The 24,887-nt window shown below is 48.3% G+C and overlaps 1 protein-coding gene across 1 annotated transcript in view; it reads right to left on the bottom strand.

Annotated features, from left to right (window-relative positions):
• Positions 1-4,764: 4,764 nt before the first annotated feature.
• Positions 4,765-24,887, bottom strand: part of LOC140389269 (succinate receptor 1-like) — a 66,908-nt gene continuing 46,785 nt past the window's right edge. The window contains exons 3-4 of the mRNA XM_072473449.1: positions 21,269-21,431; positions 4,765-6,354 (exon numbers count right to left, since the gene is read on the bottom strand). Of these exons, the coding sequence (XP_072329550.1) occupies positions 5,404-6,354; positions 21,269-21,271 (954 nt within the window). The 5' untranslated portion in view covers positions 21,272-21,431 and the 3' untranslated portion in view covers positions 4,765-5,403. The remainder of the gene's footprint in view (positions 6,355-21,268; positions 21,432-24,887) is intronic.

The following is a 24,887-nucleotide window of genomic DNA, read 5'->3' as shown; positions in this document are numbered from 1 at the left end:
TAGGTCTAAGGGAAAATTCCACAGTCCTTTCTTTGTAATAGCTTGTGAGCAACTGGACTGTGATTCAGATGTCCCGGCTCAAGACTAATTACAGAGTAACATCACCTGTGATGCTTGATTCATGCAACTCTCACTGCGAATGCTCAGAGATGCCATCCCCTGAGACCTTAGGCCTGTTAGAGACTAGCAATAGGTATGTGAAGCCTCCTCACCTTGGTGCAAGATTCCGCTCAGCCGTAATTGATGATTTGTTGTGGAGAAAATGTTAGAAAGACACAGCGGACCAGCTGACATCTGACAAGAGGAAGATGATCAGGAGCTGACAATAAGCATGTATTCCCTTGTGGTAAGTGACACTTGAGAGGGAAAAGTAGTGGCAATTCTATAGGCACCCACTTCCAGGGCAAGCAAGAGGCCCAAGGCCTAAGTTTGCCACCAAATCGTGTTGTGGTGTATACCTTGGAGTTCTGCAAAGATGATACGCCTTTTTTAAGTGTGTCTAATAGTTTGACTCAATGCTTTAAAATGTCCGCTCTGCTGCCGCTGCTTTCCTACAGTTTATTTTCTGTTTTATCAGTAAAAACACACCCAGGCTTAACTGATCACACATAGAGAATAGAGGACTGACATCAGATACACATTATCAAATAATAAACAATAAAATTATTGAACACCACATCTTCACATCGTTACCTCCGTGTAAGACTAAAGAAATTATTTCAAATTAAACCATCCTAAACAATAAGCATTCAGTAAAAAGGAGCAATGCTCCGAAAGCTAGTGATTTGAAACAAACCTGTTGGACTTTAACCTGGTGTTGTAAGACATCTTCCTGTGCTCACCCCAGTCCAATGATGGCATCTCCACATCAATAAGCATTCAGGCATTGAGTCATTTCTCGAACTACAGAAGGGGACTTTGAGATATTATGATCCCTGATGATGTCGCAGAGATCTACAAATTGGAGAATGTGGCTTGGTGTTGACACCCTGGGCTAGTGCGCGGTCAATTCCATCCCCACAGGCCCCACACAAGTGAATTAACCAATAATCCCTACAAAGTTTCCGAGATTTTGGCCCTTGACTTCCCCAGTGACTTACAGACACCAGATTTCCAGATTTGTAAGTGAAACACAACAACTGTTTATTTATAACAACAATATATATAAAACATGCAACAATTATGATAGAATAACAGTCCAGCTAATCTACTACTCCCCCCCCCTGCCCTTTACCATCCCTCTATTGACCTAAACACTCATGCACAGAGGGAGGGGCAAAATAAAAGAGGTTTAATGTGAGATGGAAGATGAATGCCCTTGCTTCAGATGTTGAAGTTGTTTTTCAGCTTACTTTCCTTCCAGGGCGCAGAATGATTAAGAACATTTATTGGATGACTAAAGAGGATCTTCTGGCTGTAACATGCAATCTGAATCCCCAGACTGTGGGATTCCCTCTGGGGAGTCACTTTCACTTTTAATAACCTGGGCCTTCACTCAGAAGATCAGCCTCAGGCTCATGTAATTGTTATTTATTTCCAACTCCACCAGAATGCCCCCTAGCTTTACTGAATAAAAACAGAGTTCCCCACATGAGATTTTAAAGAGGGTCCCTGCCTGCAGCTGCTGCTGGACTGAACTTCCTTGCAGTTCAACCTGACTGTAGAGAGGGAAAGGTCTTTACCCTGGACCCTCAGAAAGAATCCGTTAGGTGAACAGCTTCTAATTCAGGCTTTAAACACTCACAGGCTGGGTAGAGAGGAAATCTGGCTGCTCCGTTTACCTGGAGCAGGTCCCAACCATGTCTTGAAGAGAGTTCCACCCTTTATCATTGAATCATAAAATTTGCAGTGCAGAAGGAGGCCATTCAGCCCATCAGTTCTGCACTGGCCCGTGGAACGAGCACCCTACCTAAGCCCACTCCTCCACCCTATCTCCACACCTCCCCATACCTCCACCCTATTCCCGTAACCCAACGTAACCTTTTTTTGGACACAAAGGGCAATTTAGCTTAGTCAATTCTGCTAACCTGCACATCTTTTGGGACTAGTGGGAGGAAACCGGGACACCTGGAGGAAACCCACGCAGACACGGGGAGAACGTGCAGACTCCGCACAGACAGTGACCCAAGCCGGGAATCGAACCCGGGACCCTGAAGCTGTGAAGTAACTGTGCTAACCACTGTGCTACTATGCCGCCCCTATGGGAGAGACATTCAAAAGAGCTTTCTTCAGCTCTGAACTCAAACCAAAATTAACTTGGAAATTGCCTCACAAAGAAAATAAAAATCTAGGACAGTCGCTACAAATCAGCACAGGTGACCAGCTGAGATCCTGGCAAAGTAAAGACCATCAAGAGGCGTCATCGCCGATGACAGTGCATATCCTGCTGGATTCCTTTTTTTTAAATTAAAGGTGAAGACCAACCTTAAGGGTGAAGACAAATTTTTCTCCAGGTACAAAAATTATAATAGCCAAAATAGCAGAAAATGAAAGGAATTAATAGAGAAAACAAGGTATGTACAGGAGGATCCTTACAATGTGATCAATTCGATGAGTCACATGATGAAGACTACAGTTACTCATCGGAAAAGGAAATATACCCTCATAATCAGTGTCCTCGAGAGAGCCTGGTCTGCTCATTGTCAAGTATCATGGGCTGGATTCTCCGTCAGTGGGATCCTCCGCTCTGCTGGCAGCGCACTCACGCCCGCGGATTTCCCGACAGCGTGGGGTGCCCACAATGGGAAAGCCCATTGGCCGGCTGGCGGGTCGGAGGATCCCACTGCTGGCGGTGGCACGACGCACCAGAAAACGGGTGCGGCGGGACGGAGAATCCCGCCCGATGTGTTCCACCTTGCGTTGTCATCCAGCCATTCAACACATGAATGATTTTGATGTTTTTGTGTTGTCATGTGTAGGTTTTCTTTCAGTTGCTGCCACTCTGAGCCCTAGGAAGTCAATCTCGGATGCCAGAATTTCCTTGTTGAGCATCAAACTGTGCTGCGTAAGTCAAGTGAGTCCTGCTGATAACTGCTGAATGTGCTTTGCCTTGTCCTTTCCATTGGCAGCAATGTCATCAATTAGGTTGAGTGTGCCTTCATCATTTGGCGACTGAATAAATTATCTTCCGGAATGCATTAAGTGCTGAGCTTAGTCCGTAGGGCAACTGCGATATTGATACATCCTTTCATGAGTAATAAACGCTGTAAGGTATTGGTTTTTCTCCACTAGTGGTATCTGGAGATTGCTCCACCACATTTCAAACTTTGTGAAGACTGTGGAGTCATGAAATGAATGAAATGAAATGAAATGAAATGAATTCTGCTGACTGTTTGTGAATTGGAGGAAGTAGATACATATCTGGTATGATACTTTTTGTTAACTTTCTTAAAGTTAACACATAGACTACGTTTGCCATTTTTGCATTGAACAATGGCTACACTCAATATCCATGCTAACAATTTGCTCAAGGTTACCATCAACTTCAAGTTATTTCAGATCCTGTGTTACTTTGGCATGGATTTAAAAAGGCAACCATCTCACAAGTTGTGAAACTGACAGACTTGATGATTCGATGTCACGAGCATGCACTGCCCATTAATCTCCCCAAATCTGGTAAATAAGGAAGGATAAGATGTGTAATCGGCATCATTGATCATGTTAATATGTGCTCACATGAATCTGCAATTTTGAAGCTCACGATATCAAATAGGTTGACCCCCACAAAACCTCTCCCTTTGGCTCCCTTGAGCACAAACCTGTCTACAGTGATGCTTTTGTAGTTTACTGGGGCTGTAAATGTTCTCATACCAACATAATCCCTTTGGAAGAGACTGTCGCAGGAGTGAGAGAATTTTGTGAAAAATACCAATGGTCCAGTTTGTCGCTCAGTGTAGACACTTACATGTCAACATTGAGAAGACATGACACAGAGCTCCCACAATCTTTTTTTCATAGAATCCCTACAGTGCAGAAGGAGGCCATTCGGCCTATCGAGTCTGAACCAACTGCCGAAAGAGCACCGTACCGAGGTTCATGCTCCCTGCCCTATCCCCGTAACCTGACATCACCTTTAGACACTAATGAGCAATTTAACATGGCAAATCCATCTGACCTGCACAGCTTGGGAGGAAACCAGAGCACCCTGGGGAAATCCACACCGACATGGAGAGAACGTGCAAACACCACACACTCAGTCATCTAAGGTCGGAATTAAACCCGGGTCCCTGGCGCTGTGAGGCAGCAGTGCTAACCACTGTGCCACTGTACCACCCTGAGCATTTGAGCAACCCTTAAAATGACCCAGTGATTTACCTTTTTGATGTTACATTTATGTCATATATCACTCTCAGTGAGAAACTCCGCCAAGCCAATAAATTCCACTTCTTCGGACTGCACCCCTTTGCAAATTGATTCCTCTTTAAGCATGAGTTTCACTTTCCCCGGCTAGCTGGACATGGTGTTGTGAATCGCTGAGCATTTTCTGCAAGTTGGGCACAGTTTTTAGGGTACCTGTCCGTGATGGAACATGTATTGATGAGACTGCTACGGCCTCTTTGTCCATGACCCTTCTACTTGAGCTGGTTGGGCAAGTTGTGTCCGCGACCCACATTTGAGCATTTCTGTGCAAGCTCTTCCAATCTAACATGGCAGATTCAATTTGGACTGCCAAAGCCATGGATTTCTCCAAAGTTAAATCATCTTCCTCCATGAGTAGGAGTTTGTGAATTCATGGAATTGACGTATTTTAATGAATTGGTCACAAATTCGTTATCATGCTAACTGTACACATAGGTGCCAATTGCTGCAACACTGCCACATATTCTTTGGGTACAGAATGTCCTTGATATCTCTGGCAGAATGCATATAGTTCCAGCATTGCACTTTTCTTTGGACCAAAGTATATATTGAGCACTAACTGTTGGTTCAAACCTGTGAGATCCTCAAATAGCCATTGGCCTTCTGCTTTGAGACAATGTACAAGTAACATCTTCTTACAGATTGCTACTACCCCAGGACACTCCGCATAGCATCAAGTAGGCTTGAACCTCAAAACCGTTAGATCCCACAGCATGGGTGGATCTCCCAGTGAAGAAAGAAAAGTTGAACGAGCTGGTATGTTTAAATTACTGCATATTATCCTCCTTGTCAGTTGTTGCTTTTATGCCTTGGAGATATCCAGAGATGACACACCATGTTTTGTGTGGGCACGGGAGTTTTATTCAGTGCTTTAAAATGTTCCCTCTCATGTGTTCAGCTGCTTGATGACAGATTAATTTCTCTTTCCGGAATAACAACACCCAGTTTAGCTGATCACATGCACAGCGAATAGAGAAGGTACCATTCACACAGAATCAAACACCAGACAATTGAGCACCACACTCATTCACATTTCTCCGCCTGTCACTCCCGCACTGCCGCCTTTCTCGAGAAGATACTTTTCAGTTTGTTGAAAAAAAGCTCCCTGAACTTGTCCCCCAACAGGAAGTAGAAAATGGGGTTGGTGATGGAGTTGAGGAAAGCTATGGGCCTTGTGATAGTGTAAGCAGCCTTGACACCAAGTTTGCCACATTTGGACACACTGTTGCTCTTCATTCTGGAAGCGATGCGGACATTGCGCATTAGGTGATAAGGGGTGAAGAATATCAAGAAAATGACAATGGCCAAAATGACCAGTGTAAGGGGCTTCTCCACCTGAATCTTGGTGCGCTGTTGCTGTATTTTCTTAAGGCCGCGTGCAGTTTGAATACAGAAGAAAAGCATGATACCAAGAGGTATGAGAAAACCAAAAGCCGTGAGGAACAAGCTGTAAATCAGACTGCGGAAGGCATGCCCTGAGCTTGCATAATCTAAGCAGTCGGCCATGTCTGTCCCATTGGCATCATGGTCCTTGATAAAAACGAATATCGGTACCAACTCCAGTGTTACAAATATCCAAATACCAAGACAGATGACAATGGCGTTCCACTTTTTCTGAAAAAAGTGAGACTTCAATGGTCTCATCACTAGCAGGTACCGGTCAAAACTGATGCAACAGAGAAAGAGGATGCTGGTGTACATGTTGGCGTGAAGGATGTATCTATTGACGACGCACATTACCTGGCCAGACGTCCACTCGTTGCCTTTGCCATAGTAGTCTACCAGCATGGGGAGGGTGAAAATGAAAGTCAGGTCAGTGAGGGAAAGATTGAAAAGGTAAATATTGCTGCAACTCCAATCCTTCAGGCAGAATATATAGCCCCAAATTACAGAGAGATTGCCTATGAGTCCGAAGATGAACTCTATTCCGTACATGGTCGGAAGGTAATACTTCTCCAGCTGAGGATTGATGTCCAAACATGTGTTATTCATTTCCTAGAAATTAAAAATAAAAATAAGTCACAACACAATAGGGGCGTGGAAAATTAATAAATGACAAAAACACCATACAATTTTTGTGTAACAGTTGTATTATAGAATTATGTTGAACTGCGTTTTCCATTTCAATTTTTTAGTGGTACAATAGTTTAATTTGTACCAGGAGATAATTGGTTTATCATTAATCAATTAACAGATTCCTATGTTAGAGCGCGATTCTCCGCCCAATCGCGTTTCCCGGTTCCAGCATCACTGGGCGGAGAATCCCGCCTGTACCCATGAACAGGCAGTAGAGGCTCCTTCATTAAATGTTTCTAAGATAAAGATAGATAGTTTTTTGAAGAATAAAGGGATTAAGGGTTATGGTGCTCGGGTTGGAAAGTGGAGCTGAGTCTACAAAAGATCAGCCATGATCTCATTGAATGGCGGAGCAGGCTCGAGGGGCCAGGTGGCCTACTCCTGCTCCTAGTTCTTATGTTCTTATGAACTAATCATTGCACACACTTCTATTTATTTGATGCTTGGTATGTTGAACTGTAGACGTACCTCATTCCCACTAATTCAGTATATTTTATATTTATCCAGTGTTTTATGTTTTTTTTATCTGTGGGAGAAAGTAACCACCTGAGGTGTGCACCCTGCAGTGTTTATCAGATGGTAGGGACAAAGAATGCAGAGAGCAGCGAGACAAAGGGGCGAAGAATCCTGACCAAAGATATCATCAATGGGACTTGGAGATTGGACCTTTTATTGATAGAAGGAATAAGGACACAAGAATACATACACGCCAATGTGCCAAGGCCGGTCATTAAGCTGCGGGCTCAGACTGGTTATACAACCAGACACCCTTGACGGGACTTTCTGTCTGTTCCCGCTGGCAGGGTCTTCCAGTCCCGTCAACAGCGACCCCCCAATGTGGTTTCTCTAGTGGCGGCGGGTGCACATAACGGGAAGCCCCATGACAGAAGATCCCGACATCAGAAATGCTGCTGTTGCAATAAATGCTGCGACAGGGGGTGGGGGTGGGGGGGGTGGGGGGGTGGGGGGGGGGGGGTCCTCATAAAATCCTTTCCTCTGTTTGCAACAACCCTCAGAGACAATGACTGCCTTCGGAAGAATGTTAGTGGCTTTCATCCCACCTTATCTGGGCTAAGGTATTCCAAAGAAAGGACATCCATTACTGGCATGCACCCAGAGGCTCCACCTCTGCCATTGTGGCCATTTGTTAGATGACCAAGGAAGGGGCGCTGGGGTGCCAGAGATGAATCACCAAGGTGATGCGCAATCAATTACTCTCAAGACAAGGTGAGGCATAACTAATAGGCTTTAATCTGCTAGAACTCTTCCCCAGCAGCTTCGATACAGAAAGTGAAGGCTGCTGGGACGGCATCAGTTCTTATACTCCGCCTCTCAGGGCGGAGCTATGTACATCAGCCAATGGTAGACTCCTGGGTCTAACCAATGGTCATCCACTTCTCAGGTACCGCAATACCTGGTATTACCACATTCACCCCCTGTTAAAAAAGAGCCCGGCGGGGTGATGGCCAGCGTTAATAGTCGCCTTTCGCATGGTATGACCAGGTATGGAGGTACCGTGATGTCGGGGGTAATAAGCAAGTGTTCATAGTGCAGCAATCAGTCGATTGGATGGCCTGGTCGTCCTTCTGGAGCGTCTGAGCTTCGGCGGTGATTCTGATGGGGGTCCCGGCGGTTGCGACTCCGGGAACGTAATGTCGTCCTCCCAGGCAGCTTTGTCACCCCTAGGCGGCGCTGTTGGGGCAAATGGTGGATAGGGGGGAAAGGACGCCTGTAGGGGGCGTTGGTGTGTTCGGGCCTAGGCAGGAGCGGCGGGAGTACTGACCCTACAGTTAGGTGCTGTGGGGAGGGTGGGGGTGGGAGCAATGGTGCGGGTGGGCGTGGGGCTCCGGCGGGTGCCAGGTCCCGAAGGGAGACCGTGTCTTGGCGGCCATCAGGGAACGCTACTTAGGCGTACTGGGGGTTGGCGTGCAGCAGGTGGGCCCTCTCGACCAACGGGTCCGACTTGTGCGCCCTCACATGTTTCCGAAGCAGGATGGGACCGGGTGTCGCTAGCCAGGTTGGGAGCGAGGGGACCTCCTGGGGAAAACAAGGAGACGTTCGTGAGGTGTCTGATTCGTGGTTGTGCAGAGCAGTGACCAGATGGAGTGGAGGGCCACTGGGAGGACTTCCTGCCAGCGGGTGACTGGGTGATTCCTGGACTGTAGGGTCAGCAGGACGGTCTTCCAGACCATTCCGTTCTCCCTCTCTACCTGCCCGTTTCCCCGAGGGTTGTAACTTGTCGTCCTGCTCGAGGCGATGCCCTTGCTTAGCAGGATTTGACGCAGTTCGTCACTCATAAAGGAGGACCCCCTATCACTGTGAATGTATGCGGGGAAACCGAACAGTGTAAAGATACCCTGGAGGTCTTTGATGATGGTGGTTGTGGTCATGTCTGGGCAGGGGATGGCGAATGGGAACCGTGAGTACTCGTCAATCATGTTAAGGAAGTACGTGTTGCAGTCGGTGGAGGGGAGGGGGCCTTTGAAATCCATGCTGAGGCGTTCAAAGGGACGGGAAGCCTTTATCAGGTGCACCCTCTCTGGCCGGTAGAAGTGCGTTTTGCACTCCGCGCAGATTTGGCAGTCCCTGGTGACGGTCCTGACCTTCTCGATGGAGTAGGGCAGGTTGCGGGTCTTGATAAAATGAAAAAAATGAGTGACCCCCGGGTGGCAGAGGTCCTCGTGGAGGGATCGGAGGCGGTCCACTTGTGCGGTTGCACAAGTGCCACGGGACAGGGCATCAGGAGGCTCGTTCAGCTTCCCCGGGCGGTACAAGATCTCGTAATTGTAGGTGGAGAGTTCTATCCTCCACCGCAATATCTTGTTGTTCTTAATCTTGCCCCGCTGTGCATTATCGAATCTCCTGCCGGCCAGGTAATGCCTCCAGTGTCGCACAGCTTCTACTATTGCTTGGGTCTCCTTTTCGACCGAGGAGTGGCGAATTTCAGAAGCATGGAGAGTACGGGAGAAGAAAGCCACAGGCCTGCCCGCTTGGTTGAGGGTGGCCGCCAGAGCTACGTTGGACGCATCGCTCTCGACCTGGAAGGAGAAGGACTCGTCGATGGCGCGCATCGTGGCTTTTGCAATCTCTGCTTTGATGCGGCTGAAGGCCTGGCGGGCCTCCGTCGACAGGGGGAAGGTTGTGGACTGGATCGGGGGTCGAGCCTTGTCTGCGTAATTGGGTACCCACTATGCATAATAGCTGAAGAACCCGAGGCAGCGCTTCAGGGCCTTGGGGCAGTGATGGAGGGGGAACTCCATGAGGGGACGCATGCGCTCAGGGTCGGGGCCTATGACTCCACTTCGCACTACGTAGCCTAGAATGGCTAGACGGTCGGTGCTAAACACGCATTTATCCTTATTGTATGTCAGATTAAGGATTTTCGCGGTCTGGATAAATTTGCGGAGGTTGGTGTCGTGGTCCTGATGGTCATGGCCGCAGATGGTGACGTTATCCAGATACGGGAACGTTGCGCATAAGCCATACCGGTCAACCATTCGGTCCATCTCTCGCTGGAAGACAGAGACCCCGTTCGTGACACCGAAGGGAACCCTTAAAAAGTGATAGAGCCGCCCGTCTGCTTCGAAGGCAGTGTACTGGCGGTCACCATTATGGAGGGGTAGCTGGTGGTAGGCGGACTTGAGATCCACCGTGGAGAAAACCTTGTATTGCGCGATCCTGTTCACCAGGTCGGCTATACAGGGGAGAGGGTACGCATCCAGCTGCGTAAACCTGTTGATGGGTCTGACTGTAGTCAATGACCATCCTATGTTTCTCCCCGGTCTTTACCACCACTACCTGAGCTCTCCAGGGACTGTTGCTTGCTTCGATGACCCCTTCCCTCAGCAGCCTCTGGACCTCCGACCTGATAAAGGTCCGGTCCTGGGCACTGTACCGTCTGCTCCTGGTGGTGACGGGTTTGCAATCCGGGGTGAGGTTCGCAAACAGGGAAGGCGGTTCGACCTTAAGGGTCACGAGGCCGCAGACAGTAAGGGGGGGTATAGGGCTGCCGAATTTAAAAGTCTGGCTAAGCAGATGGCACTGGAAATCCAGCCCAAAGAGGGTAGCTGCGCAGAGGTGCGGCAGGACATACAAGCGGAAATTGTGGAATTGCCTGCCTTGGACAGTGAGGTTCGCTAGGCAGAACCCCTTTATCTCCACTGCGTGTGACCCGGAGGCCAGGGTGATCCTTTGATTTACGGGATGGGTGACAAGAGAACAGCGCCTTACCATTTGAGGGTGAACAAAGCTTTCCATGCTCCCAGAGTCAATCAGGCACGACGTCACATGGCCGTTGATGGAGATCGTCGTTGTAGCTTTCGCAAGCGTCCGGGGCCGACTCTGGTCCAGAGTCACCGAGGCCAGCTGTAGTAATGGAGAGTTCTGGTTGGGCAGCATGTAGTTGGCTGTGCTGGGGGCCTGGGGCCCCATCCAAGATGGCGTCACCCATGGGTCGCACATGGTGTCCGGGGATGAAGAAGATGGTGGCGGCGAGGGACAAAATGGCGGCGCCCACCCATCCAGCGTGGTGTCCGGGGGGCAAAATGGCCACGCCCGTGGGTCGCACATGGCCTTAGGATAGGGGGGGTGGCGGTAAGCACTGGGCGGTCGGGGCCTGAAAGGGGGGTTGCCGATAGTCGCTGGAGACCGCGGCCACGGCGCGGGCCTGGCAGACCCCCACATAGTGGCTCTTCTTGCCGCACCCTTTGCAGGTTGCGGTGCGGGCCGGGCAGCGCGGGCGGGGATGATTCGCCTGCCCGCAGAAGAAACAGCGGTGTCCGGCGGAGTTAGCGGGCCGTCTCGCCGTGCAGGCTTGCGAGGTCAGGGGAAAGGTCTGAGGGGCTGCCGCTACAGGGTGCCATGCAGCCCAGGGGGCCGCCGCATGATTGGGAGCAAAGAACCGTTCGTTTTTATATGTAACGTCCATGGACCCCGCCAGGGCCCATGCCTTTGCAAGTCCCAGAGTGTCAATTTCTAGGAGCCTTCGGCGGATGTCGGGGGAGGTCATACCTGCCACAAAAGCATCCCTGCTCAAAAGTTCCGTGTGCTCGTTCCCCGAAACTGGCGGGCAGCCACAGTTTCGGCCCAGCACCAGCAGCGCCCGGTAGAAGTCTTCCAATGTCTCCTCGGGGCTTTGCCTCTTAGTCGCCAGCAGGTGACGAGCGTAGACCTGGTTCACAGGGCGGATATAATGTCCTTCTAGCAGCTCGATCGCGGCAGCATAATTTGCCGCCTCCACGATAAGAGGGTAGATCCCAGGGCTGACCCGTGAGCATAGGAGATACATCTTTCGTCCTTCCGTGGGGGTGTCGGCGGCCGTGTCGAGGTAGCCCTTAAAGCACGCCAGCCAATGTTTGAAAATAGCAGCAGAGTTGTCCGCGTGGGGGCTGAGCTGAAAGCACTCCGGTTTGATACGGAGATCCATCCTTTCAACTGAAGTTGTAGCAGATTAAATTGATGCGCAATCAATTACTCTCGAGACAAGGTGAGTCATAACTAATAGGCTTTAATCTGCTAGAACTCTTCCGCAGCAGCTTCGATACAGAAAGTGAAGGCTGCTGGGACGGTATCGGTTCTCATACTCCGCCTCTCAGAGTGGAGCTATGTACATCAGCCAATGGTAGACTCCTGGGTCGAACCAATGATCATCCACCTCTCAGGTACTGCAATACCTGGTATTACCACACAAGGCAACAAACGGTCAATCTGATCACCTGTTCTGTGTTAAAGGGGAAGATGTGGGAGGGATCGGAATCAGACAAAAAGGAATACAATTGGTTGCCCCGATGTTTGTGGGTGTGTCCCTGTGTCTGTGGGAGAGGGGGAGGGGGAGAGGTTTCTTTCTTGCGCAAATCAGGGCACCCTTTAAAGATGGCACCCATATCTCTGTGGAACCGGCATTGTCACCAGTCCCCTCCCGCCAGAGTAATGGCGCAAACCACGCCCTCAGATTCTCTGTGCACAAAGTGCCAGAGAATCTAGAGACAAAGCTCGACTGGAGAGCCACACACCAGTTTTCTCACGGAAATCAACGCTCTGGCAAATTTTAAAAAGATTCTGCCAATCGACCAGCAGTCCGACGACAACCTATAGGGCAAACCCATGTATGTGGGATCATTACGCACCTGGCACTGTGTGTATGCTCTGGCCCATAGAGAAAAAATGATTGCCACCTGAATTTTAAATTGCATCCAAGACAGGTTAACCCAGAGCATGGGTTCTGAATCCTATATGGTACTGAGGCCCCTCCCACCCTGCCTGTTCAAGCGTTTTACCGAAGCATCCAACAATTGGCTTAACGAACAGAGCCATAGAGCATCAGAAATTTGAGGAAAAAAGGAGACCACTAGGCCCATGATTTCTAGACCAGCTCTCTGATGAAGCAATCCACTTAGAAAGGGAATCTTTCTCTCACACAAGATAGGGGGCGGTATTCTCCGACCGCGCGGCGGGTGGGGACGCGAATCACGCGACGCCGCTCCGACGCCGGGCCGCCATTTCTACGGCGACCGGAGAATCGGCACCAATGGCGCCGGCGCGATCGCCACAGTGCCGGTCGGGGGCCGCTCAACGTGGCCCCTCCCCCGGCAATTACTCACGCTCGATGGGCCACATGTCGGCTGAGTCCGGCCGAGTCCCGCCCGCGTCGATCGCGTGTGGTCCTACCCGGCGGGACCTCAGCTTTCTGGCTCCGGGGACCATCCTGGTGTGGGGGAGGGGTGATCCGACTCTGGGGGGGGGCCTCCACGGTGGCCAGGCCCGCAATTGGGGCCTACCGATCGGCGGGCGGGTTAATCCCGGGGGGGGCCTATGTTCCTCCGCGCTGGGCCGGCGCGGCGAAGGCGCCCCACGCGCATGTGTGGACCCGCGCCGCCCGTGCCGGCGCCCGTATTGTCAGCTGGAGCTGCGTGAAGCGCTCCAGTGCTGTGCTGGCCCCCTGTGCGGCGCACGGTCACTGCTCCTAGGGGCCAGATGACACCGTCGTAAAACGCTCCGGCGTTTACGACGGCGTCAACACTTAGCTCCATTATCGGCGCATCCCGCCCAAGGTCTCCTGGCATTTGGGGTGATATAATCGCGGGTATTGAGAATTGATTAAGTGACAGAAAATAGGCATTCTCAATAAATTGCCATTTCTGTATTGGCAAACGGTAAGTAGCAAGTACAGCAATGGCCAGTGCTTGGGCCTCAGCTGTTTATAATATACATCAGTGACTGTGTTGAGGTAATCAAGTGTTGCGTATCCAAATTTGCAGATGGTGCTACAATCCTAGTGGAAAGGTAATGGGATGTAGACAGTTTGGGATGAAATTCTAACCTACAGAGAGTGGACTGGGAGGTGGGATTAGTGGGAGGGTGGGAAGCGTGTGTCAAAGGGTTAAATACGGAAGAAATATTGGCTTGTCAGAAACCTGACATGATCCCACTATTTAGCTTGTTCGTGTTTCAAGGCATGCAGGAAACCTCCGATGGACAGGCGACCAATTAGAAAATATGAGATGTGTTTGTCTTTTTGGGTGGCACAGTGGTTAGCACTTTTGCCTCACAGCTCCAGGGTCCTGAGTTCAATTCTGGCCTTGGGTCACTGACTTTGTGGAGTTTGCACTTTCTCCCCGTGACTGCGTGGGTTTCCTCCGGGTGCTCCGGTTTCTTCCCACAGCCCAAAGATGTGCAGGTTAGGTGGATTGGCCATGCTAATTTGCCCTTTCGCGTCCAAACGATTAGGTGGGGTAGGATAGGATGGACGTGGGCTTAAGTAGGGTACTCTTTCCAATGGCCGATGCAGACTTGATGGACCAAATGGCCTCCCTCTACCCTGTAAATTCTATGATTTACTGTTAAGACATTCAAAATATAAATTGGAAAGTAAGATATCTTGCTGCGATTATATTGGACCTTGTTGAGGCCACACCTGCTGTATTCTGTGTTCTTTTGATTGCCTTGCCTTTTTGAAATTGCTTCATGAGATGTGGGCGTGGCTAACTCGGCTAGCATTTATTGCCCATCCCTAATTGCCCTTGAGAAGCTGGTGGTGAGCTGCCTTCTTGAACTGCTGCAGTCCATGTCGTGTAGATACACCCACTGTGCTGTTAGCGAGGGAGTTCCAGGATTTTGACCCAGCGACAGTGAAGGAACGGCGATATATTTCCAAGTCAGGATTGTGAGTGGCTTGGGTGGGAACCTCCAGGTGTTGGCGTTCCCAGATATCTGCTGCCCAGGTCCTTCTGGATAGTCGTGGTCGTGGGTTTGTAATGAGGTGACATCTAGGTTCACCTAGGTTCAGAGATTGATTTCTGGGATGAATGGTTTGCTCCATAAGGAGAGATTTGCAAGAATGGGCCCATAATGTTGAAGTTTAGCAGAATGAGAGGTGAGCTCAGTGAAACGTTTTTTGAAGATTTCACATGCTAGTTGTTGAGAAGTTGATTCCCTTGGTTGTAGATTCCAGAACTAGTTCCTTAAGAGTATTAGATGTATGAGTAGAAATAGGCCTTTCGGCCCAACGATTCTGCTCTGCCATTCAATGAGATCATGGCTGATCTGATAATCCCCAACTCCACTTTCCCTTCTTATCCCCATAACCCTAGATTCCCTTACTGATTAGAAATCCATCTATTGCAGGCTTGAACATACTTAACCCAATCTCCACAACCCTCTGCATTAGAGAATTCCCCAGATTCACTATCTTCTGAGAGAATATGTTCCTCCTCATTTCTGTCTTAAATGGATGACTCCTTGATCTGAGATTATACCCTCTGGTCCTAGACTCTCCCACAAGGGGAAACATCCTCTCAGCATCTACCATGTCCAAGTCCTTGAGAATCTCACATGTCTCAATAAGGTCGCCTCTCATTCTTCTCAACTCCAATAAGTACAGTCCCAACCTACTCAACCTCTCCTCATGAGAAAGTTGCACCATACCCAGGATAAACCTAGTCAACCATCTCTGGACTGCCTCCAATGCCAGTATATCTTTCCTTAGATAAGGGGACCAAAATTGTTTCCAGTATACCAGGTATAGTAACTAGTGTCCTGTATATTTTAGTAAGATTTTCCTATCTTTATATTCTATTCGCTTTGAAATGAAGACCAACATTCCAATTGCTTTGATGATAGTTTGATAGTTAGATTAAAGTTGCTTTGATGTTAGTTTCTCTGCTGTTTGGCCTTTCACACCTTTTTTTCTCTCTGGGGACTGCCATTAGCACTCTTTCCCCTTGGTTTCTCTGGTCATTAGCACCCGGTTTCCCTGGGTTTCCGTGACTATGACTCATCTTTCATTCTCACTCCACAGTATAAATATTTCCCACTTTCTCTGTCTGTTAGTTTTGATAAAGAGTCATCGGACTCGAAACGTTAGCTCTTTTCTCTCCCTACAGATGCTGCCAGACCTGCTGAGATTTTCCAGCATTTTCTCTTTTGTTTCAGATTCCAGCATCCGCAGTAATTTGCTTTTATTCCATTTGCTTTTCCTCTTACTTGCTGAACTTGCATGCTAGCTTTTTGTGAATTATATTTGAGGATCCGCTAACCTCTCTTTGCTGCGGCTTTCTGCAGTCTTTCTCCATTTGAATTATATTTGGCATCTTTATTCTTCCTACCAAAGTGCATAACTTTGCATTTTCCTACGTTATGTTCAATCTTTTTGCCCATTCACTTCCGTTTCATTTTGGTTTGAATGAGAAGAAGCTTCTTGACTCAAGGAATTGTGAATGTTTGTACTTGTGTCCCCCACTGGATGCTCAATCATTGAAAGTTCTGGTGGAGGGTGGGGATGGGTGAGGATGGGGAGGAGGGGTGAGGGGGGGGGGTATGGGGTTGGCTGTACAGGTGTACTGATAAATTGGTTATATTATGAGGTCAGATTGCACAGACTGGCTTTGCATTCTCTTTTATGTTCCTGCTGTTGTGGGCGGGTTTCCTGTTGAATGCATCCTTCACCGCCGGGAAACCCATGGCAGGGATGCGCCATCAATGGGACCAGAAAATCCCATTGGCGTGAATGGCTGGAAAGGTCCAGCTGTCATGTGAGAGTACCTTTAAGAAATTGGTATTTATCAAATAGCTGTAGTGGCTGTACCTTTAAGAAATGGGTGTTTATCAAATAGTTGCAGTGATGTCAGGGTGTGGGTGAAGCTGGGCTGTCTGTCTGTTCTACTTTCGCTTTGAGCTAGCAGCTACAGGGTGTGTTTAGTTTAGTTTTGCAGATTGGGAGCTGCATCCAGAGAAACAAGGTGTAATTCTGGTCTCTTTCTGTATGAAAGGAATGCCTTCAAATCACTTGCTAATTTAAAAGTGATAACTGCTCTCAGTAGAGAATTTAAACCTGATGTCTGTGTTGAAGAGAGTATTTGTCTTATGGATGTTGTAAGGAAAGATTAAGGGTTACTTATAGAGTACTGTATTCTTTGGGGGCGTATTTGAGTTGATAGTTGCTAAGATGTTTACTGTGTGTGTTTAAAAATGTTAACTGGATTCATAGAATAAACATTGTTTTTTTGTTTTAAAATACTTTTAGTTCTCTGTTGCATCACACCTGCAAAGTGGACCCTTGTACTCCCCATAACCAAAATCTATTTAAAGTTATGGGTCAGGTGAACTCCATGATACACTTTGGGGTTCTCTAAACCCTGGCCCGTAATACAGCTAGTTAAAACTGGACCAATTGGCGATGCTATCAGAAAGCACTTAAGGGCAGTCATTATTTATAATTCTCTCCCCCAAATAAAGATGTTGAGGTTGGAGTTCAACTGAAAATATCAAAACTGAGGTTGTTAGTTTTTACTAAGTAAGCGTGTTAAAGTTTTGGAGATAAGGTACAGACCAGCCAGGATGTTGTTGGATGGCACATCAGACTCCTCCTATCCCCAGGTTATTTCCAATGCTCCTCGTATCTTTGAACCGAAACCGACTCTTCATTCAGCTTTTCATAGAATCATAGAATACATACAGTACAGAAAGAGACCATTCGGTCCATCAGGTCTGCACCGACCCACTGAAAGAACACCCTACCCAGGCCCACTTGTCCACTCTATCCCACCCCACCTAACCTTTTGGACACTAAGGGGCAGTTTATCATGGCCAATCCATCTAACCTGCACATCTTTGGACTGTGGGAGGAAATCGGAGCACCCACAGGAAATCCATGCAGACACAAGGAGAATATGCAAACTCCACTCAGACAGTTACCCAAAGCCGGAATTGAACTCTGGTCCTTGGCACTGTGAGGCAGCAATGGTAACCACTGTGCCACCGTGCCACCCCGTTTTAGCTTAATTCTCCTTGAAGTCACTTCAATGGTTGCTTGACATATTTTCGCCACCCCAAATATCCTCCACACCCAACCTTCTCAGTTCTCTCTTTTTCTCTGAAGAAAGGTGTGACCAAGTGCAGCTCCTTTGTTGTTGCCTTCGACTTCAAGTAGTTGTTGTTGATCGTGTGTCAACCTGGGCTGCGAATATTGGCATGGCTTTCACCTGAGGTGAAAGTTTAAAGTTGAACGCTAAGCAAAAAACTGAAATAAGATCCTAATCCTTTCCCAACACCCTTTCCTGTTTATTGTCTCAGAAGAATCAGGATTCCTGATTTCCCAGGAAGCTGACACCAATCTTCATAAAGGATAAAGACCAAATTTGCTTTTCTGTAGAGGTATACGTGAATTAGCAAGTAAACTGTGGGTGGACACGTGACACCTCACACTAAATGGCAGGTGTAACCAAGGTGGACTTCATGGATTTCTCAATAACCCACCCAGACGTCAGTAAACACATGAGTCAACCAATCCAGCTTAAATTCTGCTCTCTTACAAGCAATTCCAGTCTTCACCTTCAAGAGTCTTGCCTTCGAGTTCTCTCCATATGTCGTTCCAACTCGGTGGCATCAACAACGGCCCTCCTCATGTCATGAGATTCTATTTCCCTGGATTCCCCACCCAGCTCTCAAGAACCAACTCACAAGCACACCTTTAGCTCTTATCGAGGAGGATATTACGGCACTAAAAGCTACCCTTCTCCCCAACGACACACAGCATGGAGTCAGCAACCTTCTGCTGCCTCTTCAATTCCCAGGGATCCTCCTGAGCGCTCTTCACTTAAAGTCTGCCAACAGCATCTATTTTCCTGTTTGGGGCCTCTTTCTCTGTTCCTCTCCTTTTAAGTTAACTTGGGCCTTTTCCTGTTGCTTTTCCCTATCTGGGATTCTTCCTTTGGACCTCTCCCTGTCCTCTCTCTCTGTTCCCTGGCTGGAACAGTTGTCTTCAATGATGCCTCACTCCTGGTCATATGATCTGCATTTCCGTGCTTTTTTTTCTTACTGAGCATGCGTGCTGGGCCGTCCTTGCCATGAAGAACTCCAAATGCTGAACTGCACATGTGCAGTCCACTCGTGCACTGTGAACACGAGGAAACTCTGAGGTCTGCCAGGATTCTGAGTTCCCGACCTTGGCTCTCAATGTGGAGGGATGTTGCGTTCATAACAAATCACAGTTTCAATGTAGTGAAACATGACACCCAAGTAGTAATGTGATAATTGACCAATCTATCTTGCTGCAAACACATGTTCTTAATTCAAAATAATTCCATAGGACCTTTCACATTCACATGAGAGGGCAGAAGGGATATCGAAAGATATTGGTAAAAATTATGAGAGAATGATGCAATTTCAATGATGTAGAGGACACTTTAATGCTTTTGCAGTGAAGATAAATTGGTGAGATAAGTGAGGCTGAATGGCTTTCTGTATCCCCGTCCATCTTTAAGCCTTTATTAAATTGGAAAAATGTCCTTTGAAAGATTTGATTCTTTTGTTTAGTGAAGGATTTTCATCTTTGCAGAGAGCGATGTTTTGAAAAAAGAGACTTGAACTTTCAGTTACTAGCTGAAAAAATGACATTTCAAGATTTCATGTCTTAAATCCTTTCCTATAACAAATGGTAAAACGCACTAGTGACAAAACACTGAAGGCAACTTATACTTTAAGTTGTAGAAGTGACCTTCCCCTTTGATGCTCATTGCAGTCTCCACGAAATTACAGTCCCTTTTGCAAATAGTCATCGTTACCCCCAGCTTCCAATGGGAACTCATTTTCCTGTTTCACTGAGTGGGAACTTTCAGTTAGAATCTCCAGGTGCTTTCCTCGTTTTTCAGAAAGTTTCTTCAATCCATCACGAGCAGTAAAGCCTGTTCCAGATGATGATTCTTCACTCTGGCCATTCCAGGAAGCATTTCCCGCAACCCTTAGATGGCCGCAGGGTGAATCGCTTTGACTAATAAACCGTCTTCTTTCTGATTCTGGTTCTGGTAGTTTGCAAAACCAAGTAGCCCATTCTCTTTGCTCAGCACAGAGACGATCTGGGGCTGGATTCTCCGCACCCCATGCCAAAATTGCGTTCAGCGACAGGGTGGAGAATCCGTTTTCACGCACAAAATTGGGAACGGCGGCGGTTTCACTATTTTCCGCCCCCCCCCGGAAATTGACGTACTCATGGAGTACGCCACGTCGACTATCCGCCGCCTCAGGCACGGATCTAACATGGTCCTGCCACTCAGGGACCTCATGTCGTGGCTGCAAACTCAGTCCAGGGTTGCCACAGTTGGGGGAAGGCCGATCGGTGGGCAGGGCGAGCTTAATTTGGGACTGGGGGCTACGTGTGTAGGTGGTCCGGGAGACTGGCCGATGCGGGGCACTATTTTGGCGGTCAAGGGCCGCGGACTGAATCCGCCATGGAGCACGCCGCGGTCGGTGGAGGCCACCGCCTTGCACGTGCGCGGCCTCTGACTCGGAAGTGCTGGGGGTGTATCGGTAACTAGAGCTGCGAGCTCTATTACGGCTGCCTGCTAGCCCCCAGCAAGATGGTGAATCAGTGGCCTTGTGACACCAGTTTTCCTGGCATAAAAGACCACAGTTTTCACGACAGCGTGGGGACATAGTCCCAAAAACAGAGAATCCAGCCCTGGCTGTCTTTCCATGAAAGTCATTGATTTGCAGCAATCTTGCAATCTGATCTTAAAAATGGTTGACCCTGCCCTGTAATTATTCTTACTAATTGCAAGGTGAACCATATTAACCTTGTATCCAGATAGAAACGCCAATTAGCTATCCTTGATCCCAACTCCTTTCCTGTTCGATGTAAAAGGGCAGTTTACAGCACAACAGTCTACATACAACCTGGTGCCAACAACACCTTCTGGGACTTTGGAGATTTATTGTAAACTTAGAGGCTGTGGCCATTGTTTCCAAGCGTAAATACCTTGAAACTTCTTCTCAGTAAAATAACCTAAGCCTTCCATTGATCCCTAATTAACGAACCACCCAGGCTTGCCAGCAGGCAACCTTCAGAACAAGTTAACTAATCCTTTAATTTACCCTAAAATGCAGACCCAAAATAGAGTACCAAACTCTGGACAGAGTAGATAGGGAGTAATTGTTCCCATTCGTGAAAGACTCCATAACGGGAGCGCACATATCTGAAGTAATTGGTGAACGAAACAGAAGTGATGTGAGGCAAAACTTTTTCATGCGGCGAGTGGGTAGAGTTTGGAAGGCACTGTCTGAGAGCGTGGTGGAGGCAGGTTCATCGGAAGTAATCAAGAGGTAATTAGGGTGTTATCGGAAAAGGAAGAATATGCAAGGTTATGGGGAGAAGGCAGGGAAATGACACGAGGTGAGTTGCTCATCTGGAGGGCTGGTGCTGACATATTTGGGCCAAATGACGTCCCTCCATACCACAACAATTCTGTGAGAAACTAATCTTGTAAACCGTATAATTGTAACAGAAGGTTGTCAATTATTAACACGGAACTGAAGTTGGAAGAGACTAAATGTGTTATCTTACCATATTGGAATGTAAGGCAGGAGCTGTGAGGTTGAAGATATATTGTGCAGTGGGAAGCCCACACCTCGCCTACTCGGCCCGATCTTAGAAAGGGACTCTTGTCTTCGATGTTCACAATCTCCCGGATTCATAAGCCGGGAACATGTGGCACAGGTTTCGCGTTCTGAAAAAAAGAAGCAACGCAAATTCAGTGAAATGAAATAACAGCTTTTTATCGACAAAAACGTGGGAAACATTGTACAAAGGGATTGAGAATTCAATCGCTTGTTGTTGGCAGTTACGGCTCAGGTTTATCTTTTGCACGTTTATTTCAACGGACTAACGCATTGACGCCTCTGTCAAGGCACCGGAGAATTGCGTTTTGATATGAACCCGGCATCCACCACGATTTTGGCGTAAAAACTCCGATCCCCAGAGAGACCCTCACGAGTGCCGTTCTGTCTGCTCCCCGCTTGTGGAGATCAGTACTGAATGGCACATGCCCGAGGTCTCCGCGGAAAGGGGAGTTAGATCTTGTGATGCGTTGCGAGCCGGGTAGATCACGGGAGCTGGGTCTCCCGGTGTCTATCGGCCATGTTGCGCTACAGCACGTGCTTTTCAGTGGGAGCGTCGCCGTTCAATCCTGTCCAATATATGGTTTGTATCTGATGGCTTGGTGAATACACTGAGACACATTAAGATAGTCAAGAAAGTCTTGAGATAGGAAACCATATAATGTGCCAATGATTGGCTGTCTAGTTAATAGTAAAAGAGCAAACATCCGGGGTGTGATTCTTCATTGGCTGATGCCAAAATCAGGAAAGGCGATTGGGCGTAGAATTGGTTTTTACGGCAAAATCGTGGTGGGTGCCAGGTTTATATCAAAACGCAATTCTCCGGCACCTTGACAGAGGTGTCAATGCGTTCCACTCCGCAATGACAGTAAATGCTGTTTGCATATTATTAGCGGGCCTGACCCGGTATTCTCTGGGGCCTCCGCAATGCTCCGGCCGCACCGGGGGGAATTCCCGATGGCGAGGTTGACTTGCACTTTTAAAAATCAGGAAAGCAGGTGCTGTATGAGGGAGAGAGAGGAGGTAGGACACGGAGAGGCACGACTGTGGGACTGTGGGGTACCGGGCCGGGCACTGGCCGGACTGGCTTGGGTTGGGGGTGTGGTGTTGGGTGCACAGATGAGCCAACACAGTTGTATGTGGTACAACTCTATTTTATTTTAACTCTTATAATACAGTTCGTTCTGGATACTCTGCACGTGCTGTCTTCCTGAGTGTGTTTGGTGGCAGATGTGTCCTGGTCTTCCTCTACAGCTAATACTGACCACCGGGGGTCGTGTCTGTGCTTTTATATCTTTCTGTCATTGGTTGTGGTGTTGTGTGTTCTGATTTGTCTGTTGGTGTGTCTATCATGATGTGTGTGTTTGAATATCATGACATCCCCCCTTTTTACAAAGATATGTGCCTACGTGGTTATAAATATAATTGTGTCGTGAGTGCATCTAAGAGTGTGTGTGTGTGTGTTGTGTACAGCGTGTGTATATGACGTAACTATTTACATGGGGCGATGTCGGGTGCGTCACACTAACAAGGTTGTACCATAACAAAACTTGGATGCGAGAGAAAAAAAAAAACTTGAACATTGGTCCGGTCAGACGATATCTGGAACAATAAACAACAACAGGTTATAATACAGAAGTGTTTGACTTTTTGAACGTATGAACAGCGTTATAAGTCCAGTCTAATGGGTGACCGCCTCAAGAATGGGCTGGTCCTCAAGCCGGTTCAGCTGTGGAGATTTGGGGTCACACTGGTTCACCTTGGACTGTTGGAGGTGATGCTGTTGCCGAAGTCTCTACTTTACCATTTGTTGTACTTCGTGCAGTGCTTGGTTTTTTCATTCGTGCAAATATAACATTCAACATCTTTGTTAGTGGTGCCTTGGCTGTGGTTTGGTTCTGGTGGCGATGGAAGGGGCATGATCCGTGGCATCTCCACGAAGTCATCCTTGGGAACCAGTGGAGGATCCGGCGTGTGCGTACGGTTCAGTTGCGAGCGTGGAAGGCGGCGTAAAGCTCGCTGATTGCGCCTACGCACCAATCCATCCGCCCTGCATGCCAGGAACAAGGTGGAGTCTTTTTTCTTTTTATGTTTGTGGTGGACGGCATCTTGTAGCCGATGGGTCGTTGCCATCGAAGTAGCACCATCACTAATATCATGCAAGGCGATGACTGTGCCAGATGTGGAAGTTGGCCGAGACCGTGCACGCTGGTTCCGGCCACCTGCTGTGCCGGAAGGGCGACTCCGCAGAGAAACGTCGAAGCATGTCGCCTTGGAGAGAGAATTGTTGCTCGCATCAACGTCTGGCGATGGCGCGAATTGGTGTGTCCATCTTGGACCGCCGGTGCTGGTTGCCACTGCCGACCCAGTGGGACTGCCACGCGATCCATTCCCTGTCGCCGTGGCATCCGCCGTCACCCTGAGCGTGCCATCACCGAGGCCGCGACACCGCCCGTCCGGAGCAAGGTCTGGCGTGCGCAAATCAGAGTCGGCGCTTGGCTGCTCCCCATCTGGAGTCCGGTCTGCCTTCCGTCGATGCCCCCCGTCCGGAGTCCCAACAGGTTCACTGGAGGCAGCCGAGATTCCCTGAAGCTGCACTTCTGGAGTCGGAACATGCAGGAATGCACCAACCAGTGGAGAGGCTCGAGCCATCGAGGGTGGAAGCGGTGCGCCGCCACCGCAGTCGTCAGTGGTCCCACCGTGATCGTCGAGTGCCTCGGTACGCACTAGGCGAGGTCTGTCACCTTGCACCTTTTGCATGGGAAGTGGGATGCTGTCGTCACTCGTCTCACATCCCGTGGATAGATCCTCATTAGCTGTTCACTAGGGTTGGATAAATTGTCAGAGTTTTCATCTGGTGGTGCACACCATGTCGGTGGACTGTCATTGTCTTGCCGTTGTCCTTCATTTGGGCTTTTCTTCTTTGGAATTTTAAATCTTCCCCCAGACATTGCAGAACCTTGTTTATTACCCCCAAATTCTCCCATATGTATGGTCTCGAATATAGGATCCAATGTTTCTATCGACATTGTACTATTTTCCAAAGAACATTCCGTTTCACTTTTCTTCTCAGGTGCCTCATATGTATCTTTGTCTAATGTACATGCCTTCATGGTCTCTGGGTCTGATTTTGCTGGGACTGGCATGGTCACAGTCTCTCTTTTACTGTTCTCAATTGCCCACATTATACTCCCCATACATAACTGCTTAATCACTGGGGTTAGTGTGGTACAATGGATAATCGGGTCGACCTTATCTGCATCTTCACCATTAGTGGAAAGCACACTTGGTTCACTTGAAACTGCTGTGGGTTTTAAATTCGTTATCTGGCTACTCGATGTCGGTGTCCTCAGGATTCTTGCTCCAATGTTCTGCTCATTTATCAGTGGAGTGTGTATAGGTTCAATGCAATTAATGTTCCCCTCAAGGTTTGAAGAGTCATTACTGACTAACTGCTGGTCTCCGAAGTTGGGATTTTGCGGCGTTGTGCTGAAGGGAGATATTTGTCCCTGCTGTAGATATGATTCAGGTTGTGTTATTTCCATTAACTGAGGATCAATGCTTGT

This window comes from Scyliorhinus torazame, chromosome 14 (genome assembly GCF_047496885.1).
Source record: "Scyliorhinus torazame isolate Kashiwa2021f chromosome 14, sScyTor2.1, whole genome shotgun sequence".
NCBI classification, from domain to species: Eukaryota; Metazoa; Chordata; class Chondrichthyes; order Carcharhiniformes; family Scyliorhinidae; genus Scyliorhinus; species Scyliorhinus torazame.
This window is presented reverse-complemented; position numbering and strand designations above follow the sequence as displayed.